Source organism: Echeneis naucrates, chromosome 24, assembly GCF_900963305.1.
Source record: "Echeneis naucrates chromosome 24, fEcheNa1.1, whole genome shotgun sequence".
NCBI lineage: Eukaryota > Metazoa > Chordata > Actinopteri > Carangiformes > Echeneidae > Echeneis > Echeneis naucrates.
The window spans coordinates 3558611-3571214 of NC_042534.1; the positions used below are offsets into that span (position 1 = coordinate 3558611).

At 44.0% G+C, this 12604-nt stretch overlaps 1 protein-coding gene across 2 annotated transcripts in view; it reads left to right on the plus strand.

Annotated features, from left to right (window-relative positions):
* The window catches only part of syne2a (spectrin repeat containing, nuclear envelope 2a), a 59662-nt gene that overhangs the window by 35576 nt on the left and 11482 nt on the right, over positions 1–12604 (plus strand). For both annotated transcript variants that reach the window (XM_029495805.1, XM_029495806.1), the window contains 25 exons: positions 111–269; positions 388–567; positions 733–819; positions 1205–1390; positions 1631–1801; positions 1909–2046; positions 2773–2972; positions 3535–3667; positions 3850–4032; positions 4611–4760; positions 5004–5180; positions 5517–5672; positions 5770–5919; positions 6445–6618; positions 6940–7073; positions 7395–7590; positions 8133–8315; positions 8398–8511; positions 8601–8755; positions 8906–9053; positions 9339–9433; positions 10262–10493; positions 11007–11204; positions 11852–11959; positions 12369–12524. In XM_029495805.1, the coding sequence (XP_029351665.1) occupies positions 111–269; positions 388–567; positions 733–819; positions 1205–1390; positions 1631–1801; positions 1909–2046; positions 2773–2972; positions 3535–3667; positions 3850–4032; positions 4611–4760; positions 5004–5180; positions 5517–5672; positions 5770–5919; positions 6445–6618; positions 6940–7073; positions 7395–7590; positions 8133–8315; positions 8398–8511; positions 8601–8755; positions 8906–9053; positions 9339–9433; positions 10262–10493; positions 11007–11204; positions 11852–11959; positions 12369–12524 (3963 nt within the window). The remainder of the gene's footprint in view (positions 1–110; positions 270–387; positions 568–732; positions 820–1204; positions 1391–1630; positions 1802–1908; positions 2047–2772; positions 2973–3534; positions 3668–3849; positions 4033–4610; positions 4761–5003; positions 5181–5516; positions 5673–5769; positions 5920–6444; positions 6619–6939; positions 7074–7394; positions 7591–8132; positions 8316–8397; positions 8512–8600; positions 8756–8905; positions 9054–9338; positions 9434–10261; positions 10494–11006; positions 11205–11851; positions 11960–12368; positions 12525–12604) is intronic.

Consider the following 12604-nt stretch of genomic DNA (forward strand, 5'->3'; position numbering starts at 1 on the left):
CCAAATTACTGAATGTAATGGAAGTCATACATTCTGAAAAAAAATAATTACCCTTAACCCTTAAGCCTGTGATGACTGATAGAGATAATCATGTATTTGATATTTCTCAGATGAAGTCTGCAGATGGCTCTCATCCAGGTGTTAAAGAGGAGCTGTACGAGGCTCTTCGGCGCGTCGTCCTCTGTTTGGACACTTGGACTGACCTTCTGCTGGCTCCTGGCGGTGCTGCTGGTGAAGGTGACCCCCTGCTGAGGCTGCTCCATCAGGAGGTTACTGACCCAAAAAGCACATATATGTACAGTGTAGCTGCATTTGTGTGCGCAGGCAGGCTGACTCCGAATTTAGATCTGGTCTGACTAAACTCTCCACTTTCTACTTCCTGTGCAGTGCGTATCAACTGAGCTGATGACTCTAGCTGAGCTGTTGAACAAAGTGGAGTCAGAGACCAGGCCCGCACTTTCTGAAGGGGAACCAGGCGCTTACCGCTGTGTGACCTGCCTCCAAGACTGTCTTTCCACCGCCCAGTTGATCTCCACCGCTTCCAACAGTCCGCTCACTGAACATCAGGTTTAAAATTTAACGAAAAATCATCATCCTCTGACCAAATAACTTCAGAGACATCAGATTTTGTCAGACAGTAGTGTCACTAAAATGTCAAATAGATAGTAGCCAGGAAAAAGTCAACATTCTTAATACTTTCTTCACCACTTTACCTCCCTCTTTCTCACATAGATCTTCAAGCAGTTTTGTATTTTGGACGAGTTTGAAGCGGGACAGAGAGAAACCTTCCAGAGCCTGAAGCATGCTCCAAGTTTGGAGGTAATGACTGCTACATATATGTGTCTAAAGAATTATCATTCCCTACATTAAACAAGCTAACTGGGATGCTTTTTATTGTAAAAACCTTTCAGGCTATCACTCATATTAATGACTCATTCACAATGAGGAATATGGCAATAATGTTGTGGTGCTGAGTCATAATGAATTAGCATTTCAGTTAGAAAAGGCTGCAGAAGAAAAAAAAGGGTAAATAATACCAACTCAATCTTCACCCAGAGACTTTCTCTGGTTCTACTTAAATTACTGTCAATTTATGGTTGTAGAAATGGGCTTTTAATTTCTGTTGTAGTTGGACGAGAGGCAGGATGCAGGATCGGTTTCCAAAGTTTCACGGTGTTCTCTGTGCTCCTCCTGTATCTCTCAGCTGTGTGTCCTGGGCAGACATCTGAAGGGGAGTCCACAGGAAAAAGCCATGCTACAGCAGGCATCCTGCTCCTCGCTTCAGGGGATAGCTCACATCCTGGAACTTGGCGAAGACTCCTTAGAAGAGAGGCAGATGAGCCAGGGTCACATCCACAGCCAACTTCAAGCCCTTCTCCGCAGACATGAGGTATCTCTCTGTGCTTTCAGCAGGTTGTCCAGCAGACGGACAAAGCCCAGATTTAAATTTAAGGCCCTTTCCCAAGAGCGCACACAAGCCTCTTGATGGTTTTCAAAGACATTGCCATTGCTAAAACAACCTCTACCAACTAAAGGTTTTAGACTTTAATCGCATCCTTTGCCTTTTTTTTTTTCTCTCTCTGTTACAATTATTTCACTTCTCTCATAAATCTGGTGTTTGGTGATCCAGAAGCTCCCGAAGGTCCTCGGATCTCACTTGGCTTGTGTGCAGTATCTATTCCAACGTGAGCCAGACGTTCTTAAGTGTCAAGAGTATGAGCTAGCACAGCTGAAAGTCAGGGCCGAAGTTTTGCAGCAGCAGAGTCTGGAGGAGGAAGTGGCTTCTCGGAGGAGGCTGCAGGTTTGTCGTGCACGCTTTGCTGAAGGCCATAAGAATCCACACATACGTTGATGTGAATGTTTGGAATATTTGAAAAACATCATCACTCACATGTGGGTTTCTGTTAGGAGTGGACCTCGTGGCAGGACAAATGTGATCGCCTTGGTCAGGTGCTGGATGAGTTTGAAGCCGTCATCAGCAATGGGGAACCAGAGGGAGACGAGGAGGAGGAGTCTGTAGTCCAGCACAGATTAGACGCCTGCCAGGTGAACCTGATCACATCCTTCTCATCAAACATTTCTTCACCTATTCCCTTCAGCTCCTGGCTTCATAGATCTATTGTCTTTTTACTAGAATTGTGTTTCACTCATTCGTCAAGCTTAGTTTCACAAATGTGCATAAATTGAGATGAACATTTTATTTATGTCTGAGTTACATTCATTGCAGCAGCATTATCTGTGTTATCGTTTTTGGCTGATTACTCTCTTGAGGTAAAAGAAAGGACCTTCAACACCAACATGGCATCAGAGTTAAACGGTCCACTGCCACTAATGAGTTTTTTGTGTGAAAGGTATTTGGTGTGGATTTCTTCCTGGAAAGAGTAAAAAGAGCAGATGAGGTGTGTTCGCAGTAATGAAGGACAATCTGAGGCTGGTGTGTGTTTCGGCTCAGCTGTCAGATGTTGGCAGATTAATAAAGACCGGGTCCACCCAGTCTCTGGACACAAAATATGGGAGTAGCTTTTGTTCTTTTATACCGTTTTGCCTCCTTGTAGAGATTAAAATTTTTGATAGCATGAATAGATTGATGGATTTGATAAAGCAAAGGTCAACAATGAGGCAACAATGAGGCAGGTTGATAGTTCGGTTCTGTTCTTTATTACTTACTGTAGCTATTTTCTTTTTATAGAGTCCCATATTTTTCACACTTTATCCAAATTTCTGTGCCGTGGACGGTGTTTAACGGCAGCCCTGATTCTTTGTGTTACTCAGAAAACACTGGCCCAGTTGAATGATAGCAGAGCTGATTTAGGACTGCTCATGGATCAGTGCAAGGCGCTGCAGACCGAGCCAGTGTTTGCTGCCTCAGTCGGCCGGGGTGGAGGTGCTCTGGAGCTGCGATGGAGAAATGCCCTCAGGCGGACAGAGCAAGAGATTCAGCGCTGCAAAAGCATCCAGGACATCCAGCCCAGGTGGGACAGGCTCAGAAATACTGATGTGAAGCTCCCTCTTTCAGAAGTAAAACCAAATTACTGCCCCCTAAATGTCCAAGTTATCACCGTTCAAGTGGAAGCCAGGCTGGTTGGACCTGATTTATGAATATCATTTCTGCAACAACCTTGTTAACCATTTTTCAGGGATACTAAATAAACATATCAAACCAAAGACTTTGTTCCAGCGCCAAAGCTATTTAATATCAGTACTAAATGTGACTTCAGAATTTTCCAAGGCCAAGAATGTGTCTTGGTTTGCAACATGAAGACATGCAGTCCTCTCATTATTTAGTAATATGAATAGAGCATAAACTAAAGTCACATTTGAATGACTAAACTTTACTTTGAAGGTCTGAGATACCTAAAATGAAATGTACCAATATGATGTCGACAATCTGATGTTCACATATTCTAATTCAGTTATAACTGCTGTGCAGCTGATCCATAGGAGCAAACAAGCTCCCGTACCACGGGTCGGTTTATTTCACTGGGTAGGAAGAAACTCGTTGGATGAGCTGTGTGTCTCTCATCCTCCCCGCAGATTCCATGCAGACTTTACCTCCGTCAGTAATTGGCTCGTTGGTGCCAACAAACGTCTGAAGACTTGGTCAGTCCTGGCAAACACCTCAGAGCTGGACTGGGAAAATTTCCACAACAATGTAATCAAGCTGCTGGTGAGGCTCGTGTGTCTGCTCATCACCTCTTTATGTGACTGAAACATAAGGTTGTCTTTTAAGGCCTTTAAGAGTGAAGGGAGTGTGACGTTTTGAATTTTATGTTTTAACTTTTTTTTTTTTATTTATTTATTTATATTGAAATAATGCTTGTTAACCTTCAACTCTGGCTTTGGCCCCAGGACTTCACAATGGAGGTTGAAGCCATGTCGGTGCAGAAGACATTTGCTGCCAAGCGAGCCACACAGCTGCTCCACCTGAGGGAGGCCGATTGTCCCGGCCTGAGAGCTCAGATGACCCAGCTGCAGGTCAGCTGGAGCCAGCTCACCTCACATCTCTCCAAGATCCAAGACCAACTCCACCAGGTGCAGCTCAAACACCAGAAATGAGAGTTTTAAACATGTTGCAGTATTATTAACTTAAATAAATTATTCAGCGGTCAGGAGGATCTTGAACCTGTATCCCGGTCCGGTCCATTGTCTGTGGTTTGTCTTTTTTTTTTCCAAATGTCCATCACACACCCCATAAACTCCCAGAGCATTACAACTTTCCAGTTCTTCATGAATTAAAATTTAATGGTCCAAACTGACTGGAAGTGCTGGTGGTTTTCAAAAATAATTAGGCATTGAGAAATGCTTTCTGATAAAGGGAGTGGAAAACTTTCTTGCAAACTTCTTTGAAATCGTTTTTGAGATGATTAAAGAGAAGGAGGAAACTTAAGAAAGGAGGAGATGGATGTTTTAACATTTTCTTCTCCATTTATCACCAATGAATGGAACCAGATATTCTATGTGGTCAAGATGGGTGTTGGCCAAGTTGGTTGAGGGTTTGTTTTAATGTCTTACACTTTGGTAAATAGGTTTATTTCAGGTTACTGCCAAAGAAAGCGGCTGTATGAATCAAACTGATGTATTTTAATTCCCCCACACCTTGTGTCTGTCAGCGGCTGCTGGCTGAGTGGCCTCCGGTGGACTTGCTGTCTGACGTGGAGGAGCAGCTGATGAAGCTGGATGCTCGACTGAGCCAAGAGAAAGAAGGACTCCTCAAGGCCAAAGATGCTGCTCAGATCGCTGAAGTCCTTCAGCACTACAAGGTAGATCTGCACACGTTTTGTGTGAAGTTGCTGCTCCTCTTTTTTATTGAGAATACAATTCATGTCGAGATAATTATCTGGGCAATGGGGAGAGAAGTTTTGTGGATACATGATCGCTCGCTTAAATAAATAAATAAATAAATCCTGCGAAGTTAAAATATAAAGCAAAGATCTTTTCTTACTGTTGTGATCTAGAAAATATACATTCATATCAATAACTGACTTCTATTGAATTGTCTGCAGGAATTAAAGGCAGGTGTTGTCAGCGGGCAGCTCCTCCTCGACTTCCTGTGCCAGTCTGGGCCTCAGGCGGTGACAGCAGATGTCCTCGCTGCTCGGTCTGAACGGACAAAGTTTGCAGAGACACTTGGGGCCATTAGATTCCAGTGGCTGAACCTCCAGACGCAGCTGGAGAGCCAGGTTAGTGGTTCACCGCTCAACAGGCAATGAAACACAACTCCCTGTGGAATCCAAGATTTAACAAGCCAAACTCCGCTCAACTTTTTAAGTACAAAGAGATATGTTTGTTTCCAACATGTAGGAAATGCTAACTGGGAAATGGGTGAAATATACGTGTGAAATATTGCAACAGAAAACTGTTGGCTCATACCTTGTACCAGGATGCTGGCTGATTCTTCATATTGTTACTGGAACCGAGTAGTCAGACCATCATCATAAATCCACTTATGCCTCATTTAACAACAAATGGACTAAAAGAAATGTACTTTTCCACCTCTAACTGTTATTTCCCCGCAGATTCATGGAGCTGAGCAGATGCATCACACTTGTGCAGCCAGGGAGAGGCGGTTACAGCATCTTCATGGTTGGACAGAGCAGCAGAAAAAGAAGCTGAGTCAGTGTGAACAGCCCATCAGTCAAACTCTGGCTCAGCAGACTCTGCAAGAGTGGGAGGTACAGGAACAGGAAGCAAACAGGTGGACAGGTCTGCGCTGCTGCTGTTATTGTCATCTCACCAGATGTGATTTTTGCGCTCTCTTTTTATTTTCAGGCTGTTGCGGCCAGAGTTAAGGAGGTGGCTGCCTCTCTGCAGGAGATGATGCAAGTGCGTGATGAAAAGGGACAGAACTGCCCTTGTGATATCGCTTTCTGGAACCAGGCCGAGAGCGTTAGTCATTCCTGTGAGGATCTAACTCAACAGGTAACAAACAGGGAAACTACTGGAGACAGAGTTGTTCTAAGCTGTGGATCCAGAGAACTGCAGAGAACATCCAAATGTGCCTCCTTTAGTACATTGTCACATCCGTCTTGTTGCTGCAGCAACAAAGCGTATAATTTTAGCTCTACTTGTCAGCATCAGAATTTTTCCTTTGCAGAGAGTTATCACCTGACTCTGAGAAGTGAGAGCTTCTCTGGTTTAGTTCCTTGATGATGAAAAACTTTTAGAAAATTCCACCCGGCCCCAGAGCAGCACACAAGGTGACAAAGTTAACCGGTGGCTGGTGAACATAGCAAAATAACAAACTGAAGACTGAGGACGGAACTAAACACAAACATTAACGTTTCTCTGTATCTGCTGGGTTCTTAAAACTACAGCTGTCGTCATGTTGCTGATCAAATGGACAAATGAGAGACGTTTTTCACCGTTGCGTCTTTTTGACTGTGAAACCTGCTCCCTAAAAGTGTTGAACAAATCTTCCTGCTGGTTCTCACTGTTAATTTGCAGATGGAAGCTCTGAGGCCAGCCCTTCAGCACACTGTTTCAGACTGGAGCTGTTTTGACAGAACTCTGAGGGAGGTTACTCTGCACACCAGCAGGGTGCGATGTGCTCTGCAGCAGCAGCGGCAAGTTCCTCTGTTCTCAGTGAAGCAGGCAGGGGGATACATGGCCTTCCTCCAGGTGAGCCAAAGTGTGGACCGCATTTCGCACGTGTACACAAAATCTTCATATCTGGTGTGTTTTTTTTAATGAAAGTAAATGTTGCCTCCAAAAGGCTTGTGGGCTTTTAAGCTTCAAAAAGTGGCCTTTTCTGGGATCTGAAATAGCCACCTGCACCAGTCAGACATTAAAAGCTCCTCCAGAAAGTTGTGACACATTAAGTGAAGATGTGGGAGGACTTAAATGTCAAGCTCTCAGGTCTTTACAGTCCCCAAATATAGGTTTTGGGGGAGTGCATCTCTCAAGAAGCAGGATGAAAGAATTGTGTTTTTAATTTCCAAGGAATTACAGAGGAAGGCTGGAAAAGCAGAGGAACTTTGGGCAGCTGTGGAAAAATCTCTGCAGAGTCTCCAGAAGCAGATTCATGGTGGAACAGCGCAGGCAGTCGGAAACCAAGTGGAAGGAGAGAAAAAACGGTCAGTAGCCAAATGCATTGTATATTCAACAACAGTCCACACAATGTGTTTTTACTGCACATCGCCAAATGTGGCAAAACGACTATCACAGAACCAAAAACACTGAAAGGATTTCATGACAGATATGAATTATAAATGTTCATATAATCCAAATATAAAATCTGTCAACATCGACTGTAAGGAGAAGAAAACATCAGAGTGACAAGAGTAAAATGACCTTTTGTTGTGTGTCCTTGTCAGTCAGATGTGTGTATAAAATATACCAGCCTCAAAATTAGTAGAGCAACATGACAGTGAACTAACACACGGTGACCACGTCAGGTGGAGCGACACTGTGCAGGAGCTGAAGGACGAGCACCTGAAGACTGCGGAGACCATTTCGCTCTGGCAGGAGTACAACCGTCTGTCGGATGGCTGCTCCCTTCACCTGCAGCGGCTGTGGCTCCAGTGGGAGGAGCTGTCAGGTTCATCCCCGTCACGTGAACAGGACGCACAGACGACGGTTGACTCAGTGGCGGTGAGTTTAGAAGCTTTCAGCACTGATAAGATGGCAGAAGGTGGTCTGATGTGATCGGATGTTGGCAGGGTGAGGAAAGATAAACACCACTTGATGTGCGACATGTTTATTTAGGGCTCACACACATCTACATCTGTTCCTGCTGCTGAGTCAGAGTCTCTATGCATTACATTCACATTTTAATGAAATGTTTTTCTCATTAACCGCTCTCTGTTTCATGGAAAGGAACAGACGGCGGCTCTGAGGCAGAAAAATCAGCAGCAGCCTCTGCTGTGTTTGTACAGCTAATCCGTTGTACTTATGCTTAGTCAAGATGCTGCAAAAAAAAAAAAACAAGCAGGTTAATGGGTTTTTTTTTTCACTACACAGGATTTAAAGCATTTCTATTTTTGAAGAAGGAAAAAAGTTAAGAGAGTTTGTATGTCCGCCATCAGAGAGATGATGGCAATCCAGAAATGGTGTTTGACAAATTATTTGTTGAAAATTTTTTTTTTTTAAATTTAGATTATTTACTAAATTTCTTTCATTTCATTTCACATCAGAAGCTGCAAGTTGGTGTTGATGTCTTGCAAAGCAGTGTGGGAGATGTGCTGGAGGCCTCCAAGCCTCTTACTGAGCGGCAACGACCACCAACCGCAAATTTAATCCAATCAGAGACCAGGCTGCTGTCACGTGACGTCTTGCTGCTCTGCCAGGCGATATCGGGGAAAAAGAAAAGTCTTCAGGTCCGAGCATCTGTCCAAGTATCACCAGAATCTTTGCAACTTTAACATGAGGAATATTGTTTCACATTGATTGTGTGTGCAGGATGATTTGGAGGAGCAGAAACAGTTTCACATTTGTCTGCAGAGCCTTGAAAAGCAGATAAAGAACATAGAACATAAAATTAAAGCTGGAATAAGTGACAGCGACTCTGTGAAGGTTGGTGTGACTCAATTTAATGAACTTTTTGTCTGTGATGTCTCAAACTAAAAGCACACTTTGTGTTTTAACATTTCTTGGATGTGTAGCAGGTTCTCGTGGAGCTCAGTGATCTGTTTCCATCACTGCTTCACGTCAGGGAGACGGGCCACCGTTTGACCCTGAACGACCAGGAGAGGGAGAAACTGAACACGCTCTGCAGTGCGTGGGCCGAAAGCACAGCTCGCACATCCAGCATGAACAGGTGACGAAATGTAGATCTAACATGACTTAAACGATGTGAGCCGAATTTTGTATTTGTTGTTGTTTTGGAAGCCTCAGAAAACATTTCGAGGCTCTATCGAAATCACAGAGCTGTGTCTCAGTAGGTTTTGTTTGTCATGCTGTTCTCCAGAGAGCGGCAGGCTGAGAATCAGTGTTACCAGACCTTTCAGGAGAAGTGTAAGGACCTGACGTTTATAAAGGAGAAAATCGTCGAGGAATCGTCGCCCAAAATACCTCAAAGTATCTCCTCTGTCCAAGAGATGCTGACGGCCCATCAGGTGCAGTAGACTCTGTTTCTGCTTTGTATCTGGAAAAACAGGAACCTGACTCTTTATATTTATATTTCTGTAAGTTGGGAATAATTGGCAGTAACAGTCATTTAATTCAACACTCATGTTGCGACCTGCCCATGTGTTAGTCAGAGACAAGCTTCTTGACAAGGAAATATTTGGTAATTAAGAGAAAGCTAAATGAATGACCCCATCAGCACAAATGGTTGTTTAATATAGCATAGAGGTCTGACTCCCATCATGCCTCTCTCCTGCTGCTGCTTATTCCCTCAGAGGCTTCAGGCTGAAATGATCTCTGGACACCAGATCCTGCAGAGTCTCCTCTGTGATGCAGTGAAGTCCATGGAAAAAGAAACAGGAGAGAAAAGGTACATGGGAAGTCTCAGATTCATTTATTTTCTAAACGTATATGGGAAACAAGCTTGTTAAAAACTTTAGTTTGAGAATATAACTTAATTCAAAATTATTTTATTTTAATTATTTAAGCCCTGATTTTCTGTGGTTCTGTCGTCCCTCCAAAAAAAATACTAACTTCAAAATAGGTTTTGAATGAAAGGGTTAAGAGGTGAGGTGACGTTTTTGTGTGCGCCCTTTGACTTTCGTTGACCAGCAATGTGAGCATGACAGCTGTCTGAAAGAAGCACTTCAAGGGAAATACGGAGCTAAGACTGAGAGATAGTTTACAGGAAAGATGTTATTTTCATTGAATGTATAAATCATGTGATGTGTTGTAAATCCAGCTGCAGGGTGGCGTCAGTACTTTGTGTATCCACCATTTGTGGTTTAATGAAATGTTTTACTCATCAGCTCTCTCTTGGTATTTGTATTAAACTGTCATATTGGCAGCAGTATTTAAAATAAGTTGGGTTTTCTTTTTTTAGCTAAATTAACATCTTCTCATGTACTGGCTGCCTTTGTGGACTGTGTACAGATGTTTCCTGCTTGATGCTTCCATAAATTAGTTTTACAGTTTTTGGAGAGCTTTTCAACAAGAAAGCCACCACTGTGCTTCCCTGCTGCTCCTGAAGATTTCTTCAGCCTTCAAATTTTTTGTTGTTAAAGCAATTTCCTGTAAATGACAAATTGATGTATCTCCTCTTATTTTTAGGGTTAGGGTAAGTTTGTGCGTCACAACAAGAACAACATTGGCCAAATAGATGTGTATAAGCTGATGGTCTTATTTTGCTCTTCTTCAGATCTGAGCTCATGGATCAAGTGGCCGGACTGAGGGAGGGCTGGTTCAGCGCCGTGGCTCTGGTTGGCCAGCGCAGGTCTTTGGTGAAAGAGGAGCTCAGACAGCAGAGAATCTACCATCGTGGCTTGAAGCGTCTGTGGAGGCTGCTGGGGGTCGTTGACCTTTTGCTGCCCCCTGCTGGTCCGGCTCTCTGCTCAGTGCTGCAATCGCGAAACTGTGCAGATGATTACCAGGTTAGCCTGGATGCCAACAAGTGCTCTTTTTTTTTTTTTTTTTGTGTTTTTGTCTCAGAACTTTTCTGTCAGTGGAGGGAAATCAGCAAAAGATGATAAAGTGAATCTGATGTTAGTGGCAGAAACAGACACACACACACAAAATTTTGTAACATATTCAGCAAGGAATCGGTTGAAAACCAAATATTCAAGCTATGTTTTTGAAAAAATTTGGCAAAAAAATTGGTATATCCAACCAGTACCAGGCTGGTGTGTGTAATGCATTTAATGCACTTACACACCTTCCTCTGTCACTGATCCCGTGTGATCTGGATCTGAACAGTCTAATCTTAATGGTTCTTGTGCTCCTTGCGCTCCTAGATATGTTTTCTGAATCGATTTATTGATATCTGCCACCCAAAAAAAGAGCTTGACCGTTTCAGCGTGTTCTCAGATAAAGAGATGCTTCCGATGAATTGTACCAAACTACAAATCAAACATGTAAATGTGTGTCTCTCCCTGTGTTTGTCCAAGTGTGTCGAACAGGCTCTGAGTCAGCACTCCACCGTTTACAACCAGACGCTGGAGGCTGGCAAACATCTGTGTGAGACCATGACGGAGTCCGAGTGTCAGAGCGGACTTCGGTCGGAGTGCCGGGCCCTGGAGGAGGCCTGGGATCGCACCAGCTCCCAGCTGGAAAAGAGAAGAGACCTGGTTAACACCACTGTGCAGGTAATAGAAACAGTTTGAATATAAATCAATCAGACAAATAAGTGAAAGTGCAATAAACCTAAAGCGTAAAGCTTTGACCTGATCCCTTCTGAGTGCAAACACACAGAGGAGCTGGTGTGTCGCCCCGCCGAGGGGGATCAGAGTGTGGATCAAATCCGTCCATGATCCACATCCAGACACGGCTCCTTAGTCTGATGATGCTCCGTGTACAATAACAACCAGTAACACTGTCAACAACAGGGCTGGTATTTTGGTTAGATAGTCGTGGATGCATTTTCCTGCTTCATGAGCTGTTTTAATTACAGCACAAAGTCTGAATGTTTGAGGTCCAGGGAGGTCAGGGAAAGTTGTTAACCCCCTTCAGCTAAACAGGATCTACCCGGGGGAAAGGAAAATCCCTGGCAAAGCTCCCTCAGCCAGTTGCATCAAAGTGCAAACTACAACTGGCAGCAGGAGCCCGACTGGGATATTTAGTATGTGAGGACTTTTAGGAGATGTATGAGTTTATGCCTTGTGTTTTATTTTTTATTTGTGTTATTGCAGATATAAACTAAGTCATCTTAAAAAAAAAAAAAAAGAAAAGAAAAAGGAAAATGAATTTTTAATAGCACGCATTTAAAGCTGTGTGTGTCCTGCTGTGTGTTTAGAAGTGGTCTCGGTGTCAGGACGGGATGGCCAGCATCAAGTCCGACCTGGATGAGGTGAAGACCAGGATGAAGCAGGAGCTGCGTGAAAGACCAGATGAGCTCGTGCAGGTGATGAGAAGACGGCTGGTGTTTTTCTGAATGAATGAAAAATGAGAAATATGAAGTGATTTTGATTACAAAGGAAAGTTGACCCGGTGAGAATCAGCAACAGTGTGTTCTCTAATAGCCTGAAAGTTTCCCCTCAACTCGGTCAGTAGCTACCCCCATCCCACCAGCCAGCTTTCTATTCCCCCCCCCCCCCCTTCCCTTATTTATACACCCCCATTCTTTCGCTCCCCTCCCCCTCCCTACCCCTGCTACCCTCCCCCTGTCCCGTCCACAGCGCTTTAATCTGGATGGTCAGAGTGAACCAGAGCAAGCGAGAGGGAGAGGGAGAGGGAGAGAAACGTGGACACGCAGTTTGTATATGGCTGTCTGACCGCGGGTCTGAGTGTGTGTGTGTGTGTGTGTTATGCAGGAGACAGAACTCTCTCTGCAGCGTTTGGCCAGTAGATTGGACGAACTGGGCACCATGAAGACGGACCTGTCCCAGTACATCACAGCCGGTGACTCAGCTCTGCTGGAGCAGCAGCTGGAACAACTCCACACTCAATGGGAAGAGCTGTGTATGAAGGTGAGAGCACACAGACACACACACACACACACACACATTATGTAGAGATAGAGGGGGCGGTAAAATGAGTCAGGCAAAGT